At 38.3% G+C, this 21,982-nt stretch overlaps 1 protein-coding gene across 1 annotated transcript in view; it reads left to right on the plus strand.

Annotated features, from left to right (window-relative positions):
• Positions 1 to 21,982, plus strand: part of LOC124555746 (vacuolar protein sorting-associated protein 13A-like) — a 689,798-nt gene that overhangs the window by 537,717 nt on the left and 130,099 nt on the right. Inside the window, exons 52-53 of the mRNA XM_047129770.1 lie at positions 6,273 to 6,407; positions 15,085 to 15,236. Of these exons, the coding sequence (XP_046985726.1) occupies positions 6,273 to 6,407; positions 15,085 to 15,236 (287 nt within the window). The remainder of the gene's footprint in view (positions 1 to 6,272; positions 6,408 to 15,084; positions 15,237 to 21,982) is intronic.

The raw sequence follows: 21,982 nt of genomic DNA on the forward strand, positions 1-21,982 counted from the left end.
AGACTACTGCATACCACTATGTCCTCAAAAATTTTTGGAACATGTTTCCACAGGATGTGAACTGTAAAATGATGCAAGCACTCATTCTAGCCAACCTCAGCTATTGTCATGTAATTCAACATGATATCAGCAGTGCAAATACAAGACAGTTAGAACAAATAATGAATTCTTGTCTGTTATATCTGCAGCATCCACTGATATGTCCATGTTATTGCTTCATATGCCAAGTTAGGGTCGTTGTGGTGGCTACCACTTCACTAGCTCCTCATCTCTCAAGTACCCCATTACCTCACAATAGAGATTAAACATCTTTCATGCCATCATAATTGAAATACAATGTACCATTTATCTCATATCCTAGCTGCACCCACTCACGAAACAAAAACATCCACAAACTCCTTTGCTGTGCTTCTGACTGCCCCTGGAACAAGTTGCCCTGTACTCTGTACAGAATTCAGTGGCCAGATGCATTTAATAAGAAGTTGAAGCATGTCCTTTTGTTACCCTTATAACATGTTCCTCAAAAGTTAATGTATAAGGACAACTTCCCCTCTGTCAAGTAGCAAAGTCAATGCTCTTTTCTTCTCTCAGTTCTGTTCTGTTCTCTTCTCCTTTCTCTATGACTAACACCATGTTTATTTCCCTTATATTCTTTAACTGTGTGTTATTATTTTCTTCTTTCCCTCCCTCCTCCAGGTCTTTCTCTCATACCCACTGCTGTTGGCACACATAACTATAATCTCACCTTAGTATAATTTCTAAATACCGTACTTATCATGTACAAATAGGAACTCTTTGTGTGTGTGTGTTTGTGTGTATGTGTGTGTGTGTGTTTTCTTTTATCTGTATTACTGTAATCTTTAATTTCTAAATGTAGTATAATATTCTTACTGAAATACAGAATGGTAAAAGAACTGACCTGCAAAATTCTTGACCAATATCCCTAACTTTTGTTTGCTGCAGAATCCTGGAACATATTCTCAGTTTGAATATAATAAACTTTTTTGCAACTGAGAAGCTTATGTTCACAAATCAGCATGGTTTTAGAAAGGACCACTCATGTGAAACTCAGCTTGTGCTTTCCTCACATGGTATACTGAGAACTATGGATAAAGGCAACAGGCAGATTCCATATTTCTAGATTTCCAGAAAGCATTTGACATGGTGCCCCATTGCAGGCTGTTAACAAAGGTATGAGCATAAGGAATTAGTTCACAGATATGTGAGTGGCTCAAAGACTTCTTAAATGATTGAACCCCGTATGTTGTTCTCGATGGTGACTGTTCATCAGGGACAAGGGTATCACCAGGAGTGCCCCAGGGAAGTGTAGTAGGACCACTGTTGTTCTCTATATACGTAGGTGATTTGGCTGATAGGGTGGATAACAATATGTGGTTGTTTGTTGATGCCATGGTTTATGGTAAGGTGTCAAAGTTGAGTGACTGTAGGAAGACAAAAGATGACTTAGACAAAATTTCCAGTTGTGATAAATGGCAGCCAGCCCTAAATGTGGAAAGATGTAAGTTAATGCAGATGTGTGGGAAGATCAAACATGTAATGTCCAGATACAGTACTACTAGTGTCCTGCTTGGCACAGTCAAGTCATTTAAATATCTGGGCATAACATTGAAAAGCGATGTGAGATAGAACAAGCTTGTGAGAACTGTGGTAGGAAGGCTTGGGAGAATTTTAGGAAAGAGTGGTTCACCTGTAAAGGAGACCACATATAGGACTCTGGTGTGACCTATTCTTGAATACTGCTTGAGTGTTTGGGATGTGAACCACATCGGATTGAAGGAAGACATCCAAGCAGTTGAGAGGCAGGCTGCTAGATTTGTTACCAATAGGTTTGAACAGCATGTACATGTTATGGAGATGCTTCTGGGATCTCAAATGGAAATCCCTGGAGGGAATGCAACATTCCTTTTGAGAAACACTATTAAGAAAATTTAGAGAATCGTCATTTGAAGCTGTCTGGTGAACAATTCTACTGCTTCCAATACACATTGCAAGTAGGGACCACAAAGGTAAGATACAAGGCATCAAGACTCACTCAGAGGCATACAGTCATTTTCCCCTTGCTCCCTTTGTGAGTGGAACAAGAATGGAAATGACAAGTAGAAGTACAGGTTACCCTCCACTACACACTGTATGGTGGCTTCCGGAGTATCTGTGTAGATGTAGATGCAGGAACATGTGTAATGTAAAATATGTAGAATGCCTGGCTAGACATAACAGAGGGCCTGATGGCCCAAATTTTGCAAGGTTTAATAAATAAATAAATTATATTGGGAAAATAGTGGTTCAAATACTTGTCATAGCCTCCAGATTTAGGTTTTCCATGATTTCCCTAAACCATTTAAGAGTAATGTCTGGATGATTCCTTTGAAAAAAGAGCAACGCTAGTGCATCAGCCCAAAACATTGTGAGAATGTTTCCTCTCTCCTCAGCACCATCATACTTTAATGCAATGGTCATCTAAGATAGGGTATTGCCAGTATTCATCACAGAAAATGATATATGTCATCAGTCATCAGCAATCCATTCTTTTGAGGTAAAGAACCATTCAAAAGGTGGCCATGTGTTGTGTGTTTTAAAAATCCTGTGCATGAGTAGGTTTACTGATACATTATACACTAATTCAGCAGAACATTATGACCATCAACCTACTATTAATATAAACCTGTCCAGGTGATAGCACATTGTCATCTGGTGCGGAATGACTGCTAGTCAGACACACACACACCATGGATGTAGTATCAGTGAGTGTGCTGTCCATGAACAGAATGGGAGAGGCACACAATCTATCTGAGTTTCACTGAGGGCAGATTGTGACAGCCTGGAGGCTTGGAATGAGCATTTCATATACTGCAAGACTTGTTGGGTCTTCAAGGAGTGCTCTGATGATTGTCTTCATTACATAGTGAAACCAAGGTGCAACCATGTCCAGACATCGATGGGTTGGGCAACCACCACTCATTGCAGATGTTGGAAATCATAGGCTGGGCAGTCTGGTAAAACAGGACAGGCAGCAAACTGTGGTGGAACTAACATCAGATTTTAATTCTGGGCAGAGTAGATGTGTGTCTGAACACACAGTGCACTGAACACCCCTAACAATGGACCTCCGCAGCCTACGACCCATACATGTGCCACTGTTAACACTATGACATTGACAACTATGACTGAAATGGATATGTAACCATTGGAACTGGATGTTGGCGCAGTGGCAGAATGTTGCATGGTCTGATGAATGCTGATACCCTCTTCAGCATGCCAATGGGAGGGTGCAAATCCATTGTCTTCCAGGCGAATATCTCCTTGACACTGTTACTGCAGGACAGAGACAAGCTGGCAGTGGCTTTCTCTGGGGAATGTTCATGTGGGAATCCATGGGAGCTCATGCAAGACACCTTGATAGCCAAGAAGTCTTGTTCACTTGTTGCAGACCGCACGATGATCATGCTTCCCAATGGCAGTGGCATTTATCAACAAGATCATGCACTATATCACAGGGTCAGTAGTGTGATGGAGTGGTTCGAGGAACACAGTGGTGAGTTTCAGTTGATGTGCTGGTCCCCCAACTTGCCAGATCTGAACCTGAATGAACACATCTGGGATGTGATTGAATGTGGCATCAGAGCTCATCACCCCCCCCCCCCCCCCCCCCTCCCCAGTATTTGCGGGAATGAGATGACTTTTCTGTACAGATGTGATGCCAACTCCCCCCAGTGACCTACCAAACCCTCATTGCCTCCATGCTGCAACACATCACTGCTGTTATCTGCACCAAAGGTGGACATGCCAGCTATTAGGTAGGTGGTCGTAATGTTCTGACTAATCAGTGTACAGTATGCTGATTACTGTTTGTGTTTTATCGTCAGGCTACTCTAGCACTGAGGCAGTAAAATTATACTGTAAAACATTGTTTGAAATGAGTAGCAAATGATTCTATGTTTGTATTGCTCATAACATGAAATACTACAGGAACAGCCTCTGTCTTAGCTGACTGCACCAGCACATCAGGAAAATGAAACTGAAAACATCTTTATAAATCTAGAGAAAATAAACCTGAAGACTTTGATGAGGTAGACCTCATTTACACAACAAGCAAAGTATAAGGCATTGTTATGTTTAATGTTGTTGTCATAGTTTCTGTGATAACAGATATTTTCTTGGTGTTCTATTGACAAAGGATGAAAAAGTATAAACAAAATGAATTTAAAATCATATATCAAATGTTTTGTTAACAGAAATGTTGTGTCTTACAATAAATTTTCGTGCACTGAGCTGCATTTTGAGTTTGATTGATATGCAGTGTGTGTTCTATAGCGGCACATAATTTATTCCCATATTCATCATAACTTTTTTACATCATCTGACGGCACAAAAACTGAAATGAATGAAGCATGAAGTATCTGAAATGTTATTTTCAAATACTGAATTTTATGTATCATTTTGAACAGAGGATTAAGTGCCTTTTTTGATTCTTTCTGCCTTTTTAATGGTATATATTACAGTTTTCTAAAACTCCCTTTTTAATACAAAACTTATGCATCACAGCCATCAAGTTTATTTCTATTAGCACACTATTAATTACAATACAGTTTATTATTTCTTAAGTCCATTTCCTCTTGGTAGTAATACACTTATAAACTTGAAGAAAACCTACCACATCCCTTACATGAATGTGCAGCGAATCAAATGTTGTATCAAAATAGGATGCATGATTTGTGTGCCATTTTGAAGGTGAGGATAATGCACTGTAGCACAGACTCGACAAGGTGAAAAAGTTGTAAGGAGCTATGATGATTCATGATCATTTAGCAACCATTCAGAACTCAAAGAGACTGAATAGAAGTTAGGCACCAGGGCATACAGATATGTCATAACATTATCAGCTGTCTTCAATATAAGAAAGATCAGATAATTTCAAGAGCCAAGGAAGTATTATTGTCATATTGGTAGAATATTTAACAAGACAAATTCTGGAATGGTGGGGAACTGCATTGTCTTGCTGAACAAAAAGTTTCTCAGTGGGGTGTTGCATAAGGAGAAATGAATGCACATCACCTACCAGGAGGTCTCTGCATTCTGAAAGTTGACTGCACACACACTAGAAATTCCATGTAAATAGTCCTCATTTTGGAATACCCCTAATTATTTGCACTTTATCCCACTGGCCCAGTTGCATCATATATTTTCAGTTCATTTGTATCAATGCCGTACATACCTTGCCAACATGTACTAACACTCACCAGTCCTATGACCTGAGCATCCAAATTTCCCATGCTCATATTAATCTTTGTGCTGTGTGATGTATGGAACTCATGCGGCAGCATGGTTTCCTACCTCACGGTAAGGAGGCAGTTCTGGATAAAGTGACATCTTATTGAAGTGTGTGCTGATATGAAATTCCTGGCAGATTGAAACTGTGTGCTTTTCTGGGGATCTAGCTCACAGCCTGAAACTGCCAGTAAGTTTCATGTGGATAGTTCTGTTATGCACTGAGAACTGTCTGTACACTGACACAATCTGAGCTATTCCCCGATGATCACTGTCCTCTGCATTTAGTTTATCATTGTGGCTGAATTACAACAGCAGTTTGTCCTCAAATGAGCACTCAAAAAATATCCATAACTTCACAGCCCATGATGAGCTCTGTGACCACACAACTTAGGAAATGAAATGTACAAATTATCTTCCTCTGCTTGTGTGGTTGTAGATAAATGTATGATCTCTTTTGCCTTTACCATCTTTACTGTCTCTCAGATACTCGGTACAAGATCACATCACAGCCTTGTGAGAATATTCTAGTCATCAATGTGACAACAGTATTTTTCTCCAAAAGTAAAGTACTTGTCAGTCTGATTAGTATTTTTATGCCAGAATAATGTGCTGCCAGAGAATTGTCATGCCAGCAGAAAGCCCTACAGAAGGAAAGTTTTACCAGAGAAAAGTTCTGCCAGTACTGTATCCTGTCATATTTCCTGTCACTCAGACTGCAGCTCTTGTTCGAAACAAAACATTGAACTCTGAGTAGAGTGCCATAAACACTACAGGAGTGGACATATTAATGTAACCTATGTGTTAAATATGCTTCATATTTAATGTTAGATATTTGTCACTAGTATTTCTAAACTGTTTTTAATATATGTGAATTATTTTTGTTTTATGTTTTATCTGTGGCAAACAGTGATAGTATTAGTAGTTGTGTTTTTACTTGGGTAATGCATGTATCTGAGACTCTTCAACAAAAATGTTTATTTTAGGTTGACTTTGAGAAGATGCAGATGACAAAACCTTTCTTTGGAGAACTACGAAGGCGGTATAGTCCAGGAATATGGCTGCAGTTCCGGAAATCTGACCACCAAGTGTACATACATTTTAAGATACATAGATTACAGGTATACAGTTTCTATTGTTTTTTTCAAGAAAAAATATTATGAAATAGGCCTACATAATTTTATATCAGTAAAATCTTACCCAATATTTCATCATTCCTTTGTAGTAACTTTATGTGTTTGCAAAAGCTGTACATATTTTTTCTTATCCTTGCTAAAATAACAAGAAAAGTGAGCTGTTGTCATACTGCTACAACCTGGTAGTCACCTGTTACAAATGATATGGCAGAGATAGCAACAAACAATGTTTAAGCTGATTCTTGTAAAATAAAAAGTGTAACTTCGATTTTTGGCTTAAAGAATGCCTTCAAAAAAGAGTTGCCATAAACTATGAGATACAGAAACTAAGTAGAAATTGCTTCACAACACACAAGCTCCACCTAAAAAAATGTGGCAAGGAGCTTATTTACAATAGAGTGGCCTTTCTGACATATATGAAAGAAAATCTAAAATCTGAAGTGAGAAACTAATACCAACTTATCAGCAAATGTGTTATGGTACACAAGACAGAACAAAATGTGCAAACAACATTAGACCATTGGGGCAAAATGTCACTAAGGGCAATTGGAAACTTTCTGACCTCTCTGATAACCAAGGTACGCAGGGCTGCATTAAGTGCAGGCTATATAGGCTACATCATGGAGATGCACGTCACAAAGGGGCCTACACCACAACAGTGTGTGTATTTTAATACACTGGGTCAAGCCCTCTACTGATCATATAAGATATAAACATGATTATTTTCTGTGGGCTTAATGTAAATGTGATTATTTTCTGTTGGTTTATTTGGCTGAATTTATCAGTGAATATATAATTGAATTAAGTTGGCATTCACCTCTCAAAACCCATGCTCTCTGATGTCATATTTACAGAAGCCTCTGGCAAATTGTCTAGAATTTGAATTAACAAGTTGATGCAGACTTTTAAAAGAGTTGTTTGTGCATTTTGAGTAGTTGGTCATTATATCTGTAGAGACATTTTATGAAGAAGCCCTGGAGTCGGCAGTCTACAAGCCCTTGTGCTTATTTTAATATATATATATATATAAAAACAAAGATGATGTGACTTACCATACGAAAGTGCTGGCAGGTCGATAGAAACACAAAAAGACACATACATACACACAAAATTCAAGCTTTCGCAACAAACTGTTGCCTCATCAGGAAAGAGGGAAGGAGAGGGAAAGACAAAAGGAAGTGGCTTTTAAGGGAGAGGGTAAGGAGTCATTCCAATCCCGGGAGCGGAAAGACTTACCTTAGGGGGAAAAAAGGAGGGGTATACACTCGCACATACACACATATCCATCCACACATATACAGACACAAGCAGACATATTTAAAGACAAAGAGTTTGGGCCCAATGTCTTTAGATGGCAAGAGGTGATGACACCTGGATGAATACCTGACAAAAGTTCAAAATTTTCCTATGCTGGGGAAACATAAAATCAGACAACAGTTAAAACAATTTTGGCAACTTTAAGTGAGTTAAACTTCCAAAAAGGTGATTTATTCAGTACCTCATTTCATGAAAGCCGGAATCAATAAAATGCTGTGCTTCCTGTTGCCAGATGCAAATTCTTGATTTCCTGAAGCTGGGGAATACCATTTCAGATAATTTGATTTGTCAACAAGGTATATCAGGAAACATACAAGATGTTTTAGTTTCATATTCAAATTCTTAATTCGTCATTGACCACCTGTAGTGGAATAGCTTTGCACTGATGACAAGATACAATAGCAATCTCTGTATTAATTAATGTTCACATTACAAGTAAAAATTCTTTGTTCTACATTAACCAGTTGTACAGAATGGCAATCATAATCTTCAAAGTCAGTTTCTATACTGAAATGATCCAAGCAGTCTCTTAAATTGCTGAATGGATTTTCTATTAACCTGTTGTACAACTAACTTTTAACATGTTCAAATAACTTTGGGAATGCTGCCGAGTGACACTATTGACTGCTGCCAATATTTCAATGCAAAATGCAGTGTGACCACCCTGTCATTCTCAAGTCAAAACTGCAGCAATTGCACTGAGCAAGGGAATTCAAAACATTGGTTTGCAGAGAAATTCCTGGAAGATAAAACACACACACACACACACACACACACACACACACACACACACTCACACTCACACACACACACACTCTCACACTATGTAAACACTAGTGCCACCACAACCAAAGATGAGTGACTTAAGAAGTTATTGATAGTAAAAATTACTGAACAGTGGCTGGGGTAACATCAACTCTGTGTGTGTGTGTGTGTGTGTGTGTGTGTGTGTGTGCATGTGTGTGTGTGTGTGTGTGTGTGTGTGTTATCTTCTGGGAATTTATCTGAAAACTGAGGTTTTAAATTCCATTGTACAGTGGGTATTTTCTGCAGTTTTGCCTTGAGAATAATGGGGGTGGTCACCTGTCAAAGTATCAGTGGTTGTCGATCATTTTACCTGGCTGCATCCCTGTAAGTTATTTGAACATTGTATATGCCAGGAGAAACTCATGTCTACTTTTAAAATTACTGAGAGGTGTACTGAGTGCAGAATTTGGCAATTTTTTTAAAAACTTTCGAATAATTCACTTTGTGAGAGTTGCCTGTTTTTGTCAGCCTGTGCCAAGGAATGTCAATAACCTTTTTGTTTCTAGCATCATTACAGTTTACATTCTCTCTGGTATTAAATTATGTTATGTTGTTTTTAGCACATACCAGTGATGCATAGATATAAAGATTTGTAACTGTCATCATTTTTATATTGGTGAATAAAGATTGGCAATTTTTCCTTGGACCAGCCTTTGACATTATTTTAGAACTTCTTTGTGAATCAGTAATATGTCACTGACATGACATGAGTGACCCCATAGCAACATATCATAAGTTATGTGTGATTCTAAAAGTCCATAGCAAGGTGTCCTAATCTATTTATTACCTACTGGATCAACCAATTTCCACATAAGATAGAACACCTGTTATATCTTTTTGCAGACATGGTTGATGTGAGGTTGCCAGTTTTATTTGGAATCAGTATGTATTCTAAGCAATTTTACATATTTTGAGTCTGTAAATTTAGCTAGTCCCACCTGCAAATGGTGCTTTTTTGTGCTTTCTGTAATAGTTCATTAGATGAGGACTTGTTTAATGTTAATAAATGTCTGACATGTAGCTTACTGACTCATGTTGTCATAGAAAGGTCACACAACCACCAACCACTCCTTTAGAAAATGTAGAAGATTGCTCTCTAATATAAAGATTGGTCTAAGAATGTACCTGTTAGTTATGTCTCAAGTCACAGTAAAGGAAGATCATTTACAGATTTAAAGTTGATCAAAAGCTGGTTTTGAACCACCAAGTTGGTAGACAGGCTAACCATTTTGGTTTCACTCAGTATTGATAGTTATATTTTAAGACAACAAAGGGTCATAGTGTATGTAAGTTCAATAGTATAAAGTGTAGGTGCAAACCAGTTAGCCAGTTACATTACCTGTAACATTCATTTTGAAGCTGCTTGTTTGGGAAAGTAATTAATTAAAATTGTATAGTGATATTTTATACAATTAAATTCTAAACCTTACATAAAGTGTTACAGGCTTTTTGTTCAAAAATTTCACTAAAGCTCTATTTTTTGTGGATTAGTTATCATACCCTTCGGTATGACTGACAACTGGTTCAGCCTAGGGAGCTATAGATCCAAAATATATCCTTGCAAGCACAAACTGAACTGCAGCTCTTGTAAGCATTGTAAATGTGAATTTAGGAAGCACTCACACAGAAGCCAAGCCACCCTCCAGCCTCTACTATAAAGAAATGGTGCAGCACCTCACCAAAGCAGTATTGAGACCTTCCATCAAAGCAACATTGTGTCATTCAAGCTGCACAGTACATAAGTGAATCTAATAAAGTGACATATGGAAAAGGAAACTGCAACAATGCTGGCCAACAGAACCTACAAACAGCACTGAAGTCAGTGTATCTGAAATACATTAGAATTTCAACTGAAGGACCGTGACAGAAAATATCACTTCAAGCCTCCTTAATGAAGTCAACAGAAATCTGAAAATTTACTATTATAGTGTCTAGCCTTTACTCAACAAAATTGAAGACTTGCACATTCTGGTAAATAATGAGATCAGCAACTCAGTGGTATGCCTGTAGCTACAGTTTACTAGGCCCTCATGTAATCATAACGATTTTTTTTGTACAAAATGTTTGTATGCAAATTAAGCCATTGGAAACATGATGTATTTACATGTAGTGACTTTAACATTTATTTTTTCACACAAAAAATGAAAGACATTGTTCATTCTTTTAAAATCTTATAATCCGCATGGACTGGAAATGAGAACAACACAATAGCACTCACATCCAAGATAGTTGTAGAGCAATTTTTTGTGAATAAAAATAAAAGTAGCATTATATTACAAGTATGTAATGCAGGATTCAATAACAACCAAGCTTGAATACTAAATGTCAAGATCAACAAAGAGACACAAATTATTGCTCCGGCTTCTCGTTACTGGGATTGTGTGCTCAAGGAATCCATTGAAATGTGATTATCTGATGACATTATTAATACAGATAAAGGTTTTTCTTTAAGTGAGATATGGGAACCCATTTTATCTGATATAAAACAACAACAGCCTGGTTTTCAACCCGCTACATCTTAATTTGTGATTTATCACTTTCACCAGTTTCTGCCGCCAGCAGCGCTGGAATTCTTTGCTTCACAGGGGGTATCTCTTCCACTTATCTTGCAGGCACAGTGGCCTGTGCTGAGGGTATAAAGGAGCCTCCATTTCTGATGTACATTCAGCTCCAGTGTGATTGTGTAGTCAATGATTGCACCTGAAGGTGGTGGCCAGATGGATGTCCAGAATATTGTGTAGGCAAGACGATCATTTCCGGCAGCATACCCGTGAAGAGCATAAAGATTAGAGATTCTTCCAAATAATTTTTCAGAATGCTGAAGATACTAACACTGCCTTGCTTATATCTACATCTACATCTACATTTATACTCCGCAAGCCACCCAACGGTGTGTGGCGGAGGGCACTTTACGTGCCACTGTCATTACCTCCCTTTCCTGTTCCAGTCGCGTATGGTTCGCGGGAAGAACGACTGTCTGAAAGCCTCCGTGCACACTCTAATCTCTCTAATTTTACATTCATGATCTCCTCGGGAGTTATAAGTAGGGGGAAGCAATATATTCGATACCTCATCCAGAAACACACCCTCTCGAAACCTGCCGAGCAAGCTACACCGCGATGCAGAGCGCCTCTCTTGCAGAGTCTGCCACTTGAGTTTATTAAACATCTCCATAACGCTATCACGGTTACCAAATAACCCTGTGACGAAACGAGCCACTCTTCTTTGGATCTTCTCTATCTCCTCCGTCAAGCCGATCTGGTACGGATCCCACACTGATGAGCAATACTCAAGTATAGGTCGAACGAGTGTTTTGTAAGCCACCTCCTTTGTTGATGGACTACATTTTCTAAGCACTCTCCCAATGAATCTCAACCTGGTACCCGCCTTACCAACAATTAATTTTATATGATCATTCCACTTGAAATCGTTCCGCACGCATACTCCCAGATATTTTACAGAAGTAACTGCTACCAGTATTTGTTCCGCTATCATATAATCATACAATAAAGGATCCTTCTTTCTATGTATTTGCAATACATTACATTTGTCTATGTTAAGGGACAGTTGCCACTCCCTGCACCAAGTGCCTATCCGCTGCAGATCTTCCTGCATTTCGCTACAATTTTGTAATGCTGCAACTTCTCTGTATACTACAGCATCATCCGCGAAAAGCCGCGTGGAACTTCCGACACTATCTACTAGGTCATTTATATATATTGTGAAAAGCAATGGTCCCATAACACTCCCCTGTGGCACGCCAGAGGTTACTTTAACGTCTGTAGACGTCTCTCCATTGATAACAACATGCTGTGTTCTGTTTGCTAAAAACTCTTCAATCCAGCCACACAGCTGGTCTGATATTCCGTAGGCTCTTACTTTGTTTATCAGGCAACAGTGTGGAACTGTATCGAACGCCTTCCGGAAGTCAAGAAAAATAGCATCTACCTGGGAGCCTGTATCTAATATTTTCTGGGTCTCATGAACAAATAAAGCGAGTTGGGTCTCACATGATCGCTGTTTCCAGAATCCATGTTGATTCCTACATAGTAGATTCTGGGTTTCCAAAAATGACATGATACTCGAGCAAAAAACATGTTCTAAAATTCTTCAACAGATCGACATCAGAGATATAGGTCTATAGTTTTGCGCATCTGCTCGACAACCCTTCTTGAAGACTGGGACTATCTGTGCTCTTTTCCAATCATTTGGAACCCTCCGTTCCTCTAGAGACTTGCGGTACACGGCTGTTAGAAGGGGGCCAAGTTCTTTCGCATACTCTGTGTAGAATCGAATTGGTATCCCGTCAGGTCCAGTGGACTTTCCTCTATTGAGTGATTCCAGTTGCTTTTCTATTCCTTGGACACTTATTTCGATGTCAGCCATTTTTCCGTTGGTGCGAGGATTTAGAGAAGGAACTGCAGTGCGGTCTTCCTCTGTGAAACAACTTTGGAAAAAGGTGTTTAGTATTTCAGCTTTACGCGTGTCATCCTCTGTTTCAATGCCATCATCATCCCGGAGTGTCTGGATATGCTGTTCTGAGCCACTTACTGATTTAACGTAAGACCAGAACTTCCTAGGATTTTCTGTCAAGTCGGTACATAGAATTTTACTTTCGAATTCACTGAACGCTTCACCCATAGCCCTCCTTACGCTAACTTTGACATCGTTTAGCTTCTGTTTGTCTGAGAGGTTTTGGCTGCGTTTAAACTTTGAGTGAAGCACTCTTTGCTTTCGCAGTAGTTTCCTAACTTTGTTGTTGTACCACGGTGGGTTTTTCCCGTCCCTTACAGTTTTACTCGGCACGTACCTCTCTAAAACGCATTTTACGATTGCCTTGAACTTTTTCCATAAACACTCAACATTGTCAGTGTCGGAACAGAAATTTTCGTTTTGATCTGTTAGGTAGTCTGAAATCTGCCTTCTATTACTCTTGCTAAACAGATAAACCTTCCTCCCTTTTTTTATATTCCTATTAACTTCCATATTCAGGGATGTTGCAACGGCCTTATGATCACTGATTCCCTGTTCTGTACATACAGAGTCGAGTCTGTTTGTTATCAGTAGGTCCAAGATGTTATCTCCACGAGTCGGTTCTCTGTTTAATTGCTCGAGGTAATTTTCGGATAGAGCACTTAGTATAATGTCACTCGATGCTCTGTCCCTACCACCCATCCTAAACATCTGAGTGTCCCAGTCTATATCTGGTAAATTGAAATCTCCACCTAAGACTATAACATGCTGAGAAAATTTATGTGAAATGTATTCCAAATTTTCTCTCTGCTGTTCTGCCACTAATGCTGCTGAGTCGGGACGTCGGTATAAGGAGCCAATTATCAACCTAGTTCGGTTGTTGAGTGTAACCTCCACCCATAATAATTCACAGGAACTATCCACTTCTACTTCACTACAGGATAAACTACTACTAACAGCGACGAACACTCCACCACCGGTTGCATGCAATCTATCCTTTCTAAACACCGTCTGTACCTTTGTAAAAATTTCGGCAGAAATTACTTATTTCATACATGTTTTCAGTGGTATGAGGATTAAATCGGGTCAATTCAAATCTTGAGGGTAAAAGAATGTGGCCAACAGAATGCGGATGAGAGAAAAATGGAGACATCCACAAACATTACACTAGAACAAAATTAACCTGTATGTCTTATACGTTAATACCCAGCTTTGACTAAAAGGAACATTCCACATGAGGTTTCAGCTGTTTAATAAGCTCCCCACAAGTATAAAAGTTTGCTGAAAACAATACACTGTTTTCTAAAGCCATGAAGTCTTTATGATAAAGTGCAGCACATGAACCATTCAGGGCAACAAATCTTATGTAAATATATTCTATTGTAAACCTTAATCTCAGCAATAAAACATTAACATCTGTAGAACACTGTGTAATGTGAGATCACATGAACCAAATAAGTAATAATTTTGGTAAACATTTTTGGATACAGTGATCGATACAATATTATATTTTAACTGAAGTTCAGTCTTGATCACAACACTTATGTCTCAATAACATAGGTGATCGGTTTTGGTTATCTTTATATAATCATCTTCAGACCCATGGCTTCCTTGGAGGATGGTAGGCGGAGCTCTCCTCAGCTGCTACGAAGTCAAGGCAAAACGTGTTAGGGATAAATAAATTAAGTAGCAGCAGGAAAAGGCAGTTTTATTTACAAAACAAGTATTTATATGTTTGCTGCGGAGGATGGTCACACAAACAAACTTGTTAAAATATTGTTGACTTCGTAGCAGCTGAGGAGAGCTCCGCCTACCATCCTCCAAGGAAGCCATGACTCTGAAGATACTTATATAAAGATAACCGAAACCGGTCACCTATATTATTGAGACATAAGTGTTGTGATCAAGACTGAACCTTACTTAAAATATAAGTAATAGTTATTACCTCTTAAAATCCCTGCACAGTGAAAATTTCTATAGTTAAGTATGGTTTCTGTCAGTAAGTGCTGAGTGTGTGCATATATAATATATGTATTACATCAGTGTTCATTCACTCATTTTTCAGATTGATAATCAGCTTCCAGATGCAGTGTTTCCGACAGTACTTTATCCAAAATCACTACCTCAACATATTTCTCGGCGGGTGGGAATAAAGCCATGCATAGATATAGCTGTCATGAAGCGATATAATCCATTGCACAACCAAGACATATACAAGTAAGTACAAATGAGATTTACAAAAGTAAATGAATTTGGATGTGCCTGATTTATTCAGGTCAATAACTCAGTATATTTTTATTGTTTTCTATTGAATGAATGTATGTTTGAATACTGAATGTCAGACAGAACTTTTATGAGTTATTCTAACTCAATAAATCATATTCTTAATTATATATGTAATGCATGTCTATTAAAGGGAATTTTTCCACACAGATTAAAATATGATATTGTCAGATGGGAAGATGAGGGGAAAAATTTAAATAATTACCCTCCAGTACCTTTGCTTAGATCTCTAAAATATTTAAGAAAGTAATGTGCTCCATAGTTATGTCACACTCAGGTAGAAACAATTTACTTACTACATAACTATTTGGATTTCAGAAAGGTTGTTATAGTGGCATGCCATTTATACATACAACTACCAATAACCATAATTAACAAAATATCACCAATTGCTATTTTCTGTTATATTTACATTATTTGATTGTATAGGCAATGCAGTCTTTGAGAAAGTGTAAGCAGTATGGAATTAATTGTGTTACAAACAACTGGTTTGAATGGCATTTAAAGAAAATAATATTTCTCGAAGGAGAAAAAAGCTTCAGTGACAATGGAGAAATAATGAATGATGTCCAACAACAATTAATTATAGATCCACTTGTATTTGCTACATATGTGAATGTCCTTCCACTTAATATACATTGTCTGAAAAAAAAAAAGTGAAGCACCCAGGGGGAGGAGGAAATGAAATGAAACTTCACAGGTTGAGAGGGTATGTGATGTTATTTCATTGAGTAAAAAATCAACTCAACTTTACAGAGAACTTGGTACAATGAGCCCACTTATCAATATGACATTACAGTCCCTCTGCCTTGGATGCATGCCTTGAATTAGTTGGCAATAGTGTCATAAAACTTTTATATCGTCTCCTGAGGCAAGCTGGGCTGCTGACTGTTTCTACTGGTTCTTGACATCCTGGATACAGGCACTTATCTCTGAGCTTGCTGACCATGGCAGTACCTTAACATCGTGCTCATTTTGTTGAAAATTGTCACCATGACACAACTGCATGAGAGGTAACACATGAGGACACTGGATGTCCATGACAAACCATTGTGCCATCAGAGTTCCTGTAATCACTTCTTGCTGTGATCTGAAGTGATACCTAAAAGCTTCCCATAACATGACACCAGGAGTAACACCACTGTCTCTCTCCAAATCCCTGGTAGAATGGGACTCCATTACGTGTTTGGTAATATTTACATTATGAAAAGCAATGTCCAGCAAAATAGTTATATCAAGTGGCAAAAAAACAAGAGAACACCATAAAAAAGAGTGAAAAACATGGTGAACAGTGTGAAGAAGGTCAGAACGCAAAGTTGTGCTTATATGGCAGTAATAAAAGTGGTAGTGCAACCTTCAGACCAGATGTGAGGAAACGCAGATCAGCAAATCATAAGTAATTACGTTTTTACAAAAAAATTGCCACATGATCTGTTTAATAATCTAAAACTAACAAAACTGTATCTTTATAGATCCCACTGATGATGCTTTAGAACAAGATAAGGCGAAACGTGTTAGGGATAAATAAATTAAGTAGCAGCAGGAAAAGGCAGTTTTATTTACAAAACAATTATTTATGTGTTTGCTGCAGAGGATGGCCACACAACCAAACTTGTTATAAGATACTGCATTTTTTTTCATTCTGCGAAATGCACAATTTTACATTTCTGAACATTTAAAGCAAGTTGGCAAAGTGTGCACCACTTTGGAATCTTATGAAGATCTGACTGAAAATTTGTGCAGTTTCATTCCAATAGTACTTCATTATGGATAACTGCATGATCTGCAAACAGCCTGATTTTACTATTAATATTGTCTGCAAGGTCATTAACATACGACATGAACAGAAATGATCCCAACTCACTTCCCTTGCGCACACCCGAATTTACTTCTACATCTGACATTGGATTTCCATCCAAGATAGGATTCTGCATTCTCCCTACCAAAAAGTCGTGAATCCAGTCTCAAATTTCACTTGATACCCCATAAGATCATACTTTTGACTACAAGCATAAGTGTGGTATGGAATCAAATGCTTTTTGGAAATCAAGAAATACAGCATCTACCTGATCACCTTGAACCAAAGCTTTCAGTATGTCGTGTGAAAACAGTGCGAGTTGTTTTTGGAATCGATGCTGCTGGGCATTGAGGAGGTCATCCTGTTCAAGATACCTCATTATGTTACAGGTTAGAATATGTTATAAGATTCTACAACAAACTGATGTCAAGGATATTGGGCAGTAATTTTGTGGATTACTTCTACTACCCTTCTTGTAGATGGGTGTGACTAGTGCTTCTTTCCGAGAACTGCGTGCAGTTTTTTGTTTCAGGGACCTACAATAGATTATAGTAAGAAGAGAGGCTAACTCAGCCACAAATTCAGTATAGAATCTGACAGGGATTCCATCAGGCCCTGGAGCTTTGTTCAGTTTCAATGATTTCAACTGTTAGTCAATGCCACTGACACTAATACTTATTTCATACATGTTTTCAGTGGTATGAGGATTAAATCGGGTCAATTCTCCTGGGTTTTCATTTTTAAAGGAACATTTGAAAATGAAGTTAAGCATTTCATCTTTTGCTTTGCTACCCTCAGTTTCAGTTCCTGTCTCATTTGCTAGGAACTGAACACTAACTTTGGTGCCACTCTCAGCCTTTACATCTGACCAGAATTTTTTTGGGTTCTGTGAAAGATAATTTGACAGTATTCTGCTACGATAGTCATTGAAGGCATGGCACATTGCTCCCTTGACAGCTAAACAAGTTTCATTCAGCATATCTCTATCTATAGCCCTACACTTTGTTTTACACATATTATGTAGTAATCTCAGTTTCTTTACAAGTTAGAAGTTTCTTTACAGTGCCTGTATACCTTGGAGCTTCCCTCCCATTATGAACTGTTCTACTGGATACATATATATCCATAGCATCATCATCTATTCTATTAAACTTTAACCATAGTTTCTCTACATGCTCCTGCCCTGTGCTGAAGGTTTCAAGTTCCTTGTTGAGATATGACGCTGATTTTTTTTATCTACTTTACTGAACATATATCTTTCTGCTTGTTTTAGTTGTCCTTTGTACTTTGATAATCATTGTTGCCACAACCATGACATAGTCACTGATACCAGTTTCCATGTGGACATCCTCAAACAGGTCAGGTCTATTTGTTGCCATTAGATCCAATATACTTCCATCATGAGTGGCATTCCTAAGTATCTGTTCTAGGTACTTTTTCAGAGAAGGCATTCAGTAATGTTTCGCAGAATGTCTTCTGTGCGCATCACTAACAAAATTGTAATTTCCCCAATTAATGGTGGCTGATTATAGTCTTCGCCAGTGATTACAGTATGACTGGGGAACTTATATGCAAGTGAAAAGATGTTTCTGCTAAAGAATTCAGTTACATCAGGAGATGAGTCTGGTCAGCAATAGAAGGATCCAATTATCACATTATGTCAAACCCTGATACTGAGTCTTGTCAAACAATCTCACATGCAGCTCCAATTTCTATCTTGGTGGATTTGAGTTTCTTGCCTACTGTGAGAAATACACCATCTCCATGCCTATCCTTTTGATATAGATTTAAATTTTCCCCAAAACTCTCACTGCTATAAATTTCAGGTTCCACCCACCTTTTTGCATCTAGTATTATGGGAGCTTCATTGCTTTTCATGAGTGCTTCAAACTCTGACACGTTGTTGTGACTGCTCCAGCAGTTTTCCATTAGGATTTTTAATACTGTCGCCTGTGGGAGGCATTTCATTTGATCTTCCACTGCTGCTTCTGGGTTTCCTAGAGTTATCATTATCTTGATTCAGTAGAGAGTTGCCCAATCTAAGAGACCCTCATGTGCACTCCACACACAGTCAGCTACCTGAGTAGCAGTCTCTGATGCATAGTGCACACTTTACCCATTTAGGGCGACCCTACAGTGCTCAACCTTGTGCCACAAGTCTAGGAAGTTGCAGCCTAGCTTGTTACAGAACTTTCCAAGCCTCTGGTTCAGTCCTCCCACTCCACTCAGAACCTAAGGGCCATGATGAGTTCTGGGGACAATACTGCAAATTGTCAACTTCATTGAAACTCCATGTGCAAGGCTGGTCTTCTTAACCTTCTCTACCAGTCACTGGAATGACCCAAGTATGACCTCAGAACCCAGATGATAGGCATCATTTTTTCCAACATGCTCCACAATGTGTAGTTAGTTGCGCCATATTCCCTCAATGGCTACTGGAATAGCCTTTAAATATGTCGAATGAGGTCCCAAGTATAGACACAGAGTGCACCTGGTGTCATTTCCTGTCCCTTGCTGCCATTTCTCTTGGGCGTACCATCATTTGCTGTTCATGTGAGACCCCTACCCTGTTTTGTTTGCCTCCTCCTGATATCAGAAAAAATAGGTTTCCACAAAACAGGTGAAGTGAGTCCCACTGGCTCAGTTTAAGTTTCAGTGAAAGACAGCGCATCAAATGTGTTTGTTAGGGGGATCAGTACAACACCCTGAGTCCTCCCTGGTCCCAGTCCACCTTGTACGGGATGCCTAGATCTACCATTGACATGTCACTCACAATCAAGTGGATGACTAATGACAGATCCTGTACCTTCTGCAGAGGATACGGGATCCATAGGAGAGGATAGTATTTTAAGTACCTGTGATACCGGTACATGACTCTTGGGAGATCTTCCAACACACCAATTTGCAGCAGCTGCCAATTGTTTGACAGTAGTGAGTGATTTCCAGCTGTTTACGAAAGTCAACCAGCTCATCCCTTGTTTGAAAACAGCATTCACATTGGGGCTGCATTTTGACCGGTGCAATGTATTACAAGGGAGTGAAGAAATAACTTTAAATTATTCCTGCTGATTATCTTTTAATCTGTTGAGCTAAACAACATGTGGTTAAAATTAATGGTTCCCTAAAATGTTTTGAGGTTAATTATAGTTGTTAGCGAACTCGAAAACAGAATTAATTTACAGTAAATGCAGATAATATACAGGGCTACTCCTCTTTAAGAGAAGACTAGATATAATGTAGCATGTTAGTTAGAAAATCTGCCACAGTATGTAAATTATAAGTGCTGAGTTACTACGAATTGCTCATAGATTATGCAAATCACAATGGTAGCTTCCAAAAATTCTCAGAAGTGCATGTTTATTTGCATTGATATACAATAAAATTCATGGGTTATATATTCTTTGGCTGCACTGTGAACCACAAATGCTGATTTGCTACGAAATAAATTACATATCAAAAACACTTGTACCAGTAACTTATGAAAATATAGTTTTGTAAGGACATGAAAATTCTCAGAAATAACGTATTTCTCATGTAACTGTACAGTGATATTAGTGAATGATTGTTTTGAATTAAAATTAAGCCTACAATTAATGATAACAATACAAGTTTATCAAGGCACTCAGAATCAGAAATATTCAAAATTCCACAATACAAATGGGTATTGATAAATCAATGAAATATTATGCAGAAGCAGTGCATACAATAAAATATGTGAATCTAGAACTTCAAATCAGCACACAGTTTTGTACACAGCCTCACACAAATCAAAATTATGAAGTCGGCTTTTATATATAAATAAATGTGCATATTTGATGGATTTTTCTTTTAGCTAATTATGTGCACACTTGCACACTTGTGTGTCAAAGAAGAACACAGCAGTGTGAGTTTATCTCAGTCAAAATCACTAAAATGTGCAGCACCAACACACCATGTCTTCTGCCTGTTTCAGCTAACAATGCAATTAATGCACAGTATGGTGATCCTTCATTGTGATGGTCAGATGTGGTTGACCAGAACCTTGATGGCAAGGGTGTCTGCCCTCACATTCCCATACAGTTCAAAATCAGGCCACTATCATGTGTGAATGCTCCACAAATCTGGATATTGCCTAATTCGCCCAGCCCAGAATGGGACATCTTTGAAACTCTGTAAGGTGCTGATACCACTCTCTCAAGTATGCAGTATCTCCATGTCCTTCACAGTTATCACTCAACACCTTACACTTTTTACACCTTTCATTTACCCTACCAAGCCTGATAACACTATAAATGAACTACAATAATGCACTTTGGTGGCTGTTCAGCCATGACTCTAATCATTTACACACACACTGATGGTGTCTATGTGTTCAGACTTATGTCAGTTTTTTTGTCAGATAGTGTATATCAAACAGAGTATTGGAGGGTGATGTAAAAAGTGTACAGTATTTCTTTGTGGTAGATGTTCATGAACTTCAGACATGACTGTGACTGGCTGTTGTGTCCTGCCAAATTATAGTTCAAAGTCTAAGCTCTAGGAGGTTGTAACGTCATTGCAGGAGATTTGCTGGTGACCAGCTTATCTGTCCTGGCTTTGAGGTACAGAATGATTTTATAGGTAGCACTACACACAGAATTTGCATAGAAAATAGGGAGATATTAGCACTGAACTATGACTACATTTTTAGTTCATTGTGAAAGAAGCAACAGGGTATGCTTTGGGGTCTCAAGAAAATACCTCTCTGCAGTAAAAACATGAAAGTTTTTGTGATCCATCAGGGATGTGCAAAATAGTTACCAATCATTTCTTCAAAACCTAAATCAAAAGTTTATAGAAACTGGTAAACATTCATGGTCTTTATGTGGTGGTGTTCCAAGACAGTTTTATCAGATTTCCTTTT

The sequence above is a fragment of the Schistocerca americana genome, chromosome X, assembly GCF_021461395.2.
Source record: "Schistocerca americana isolate TAMUIC-IGC-003095 chromosome X, iqSchAmer2.1, whole genome shotgun sequence".
Classification (NCBI taxonomy): domain Eukaryota; kingdom Metazoa; phylum Arthropoda; class Insecta; order Orthoptera; family Acrididae; genus Schistocerca; species Schistocerca americana.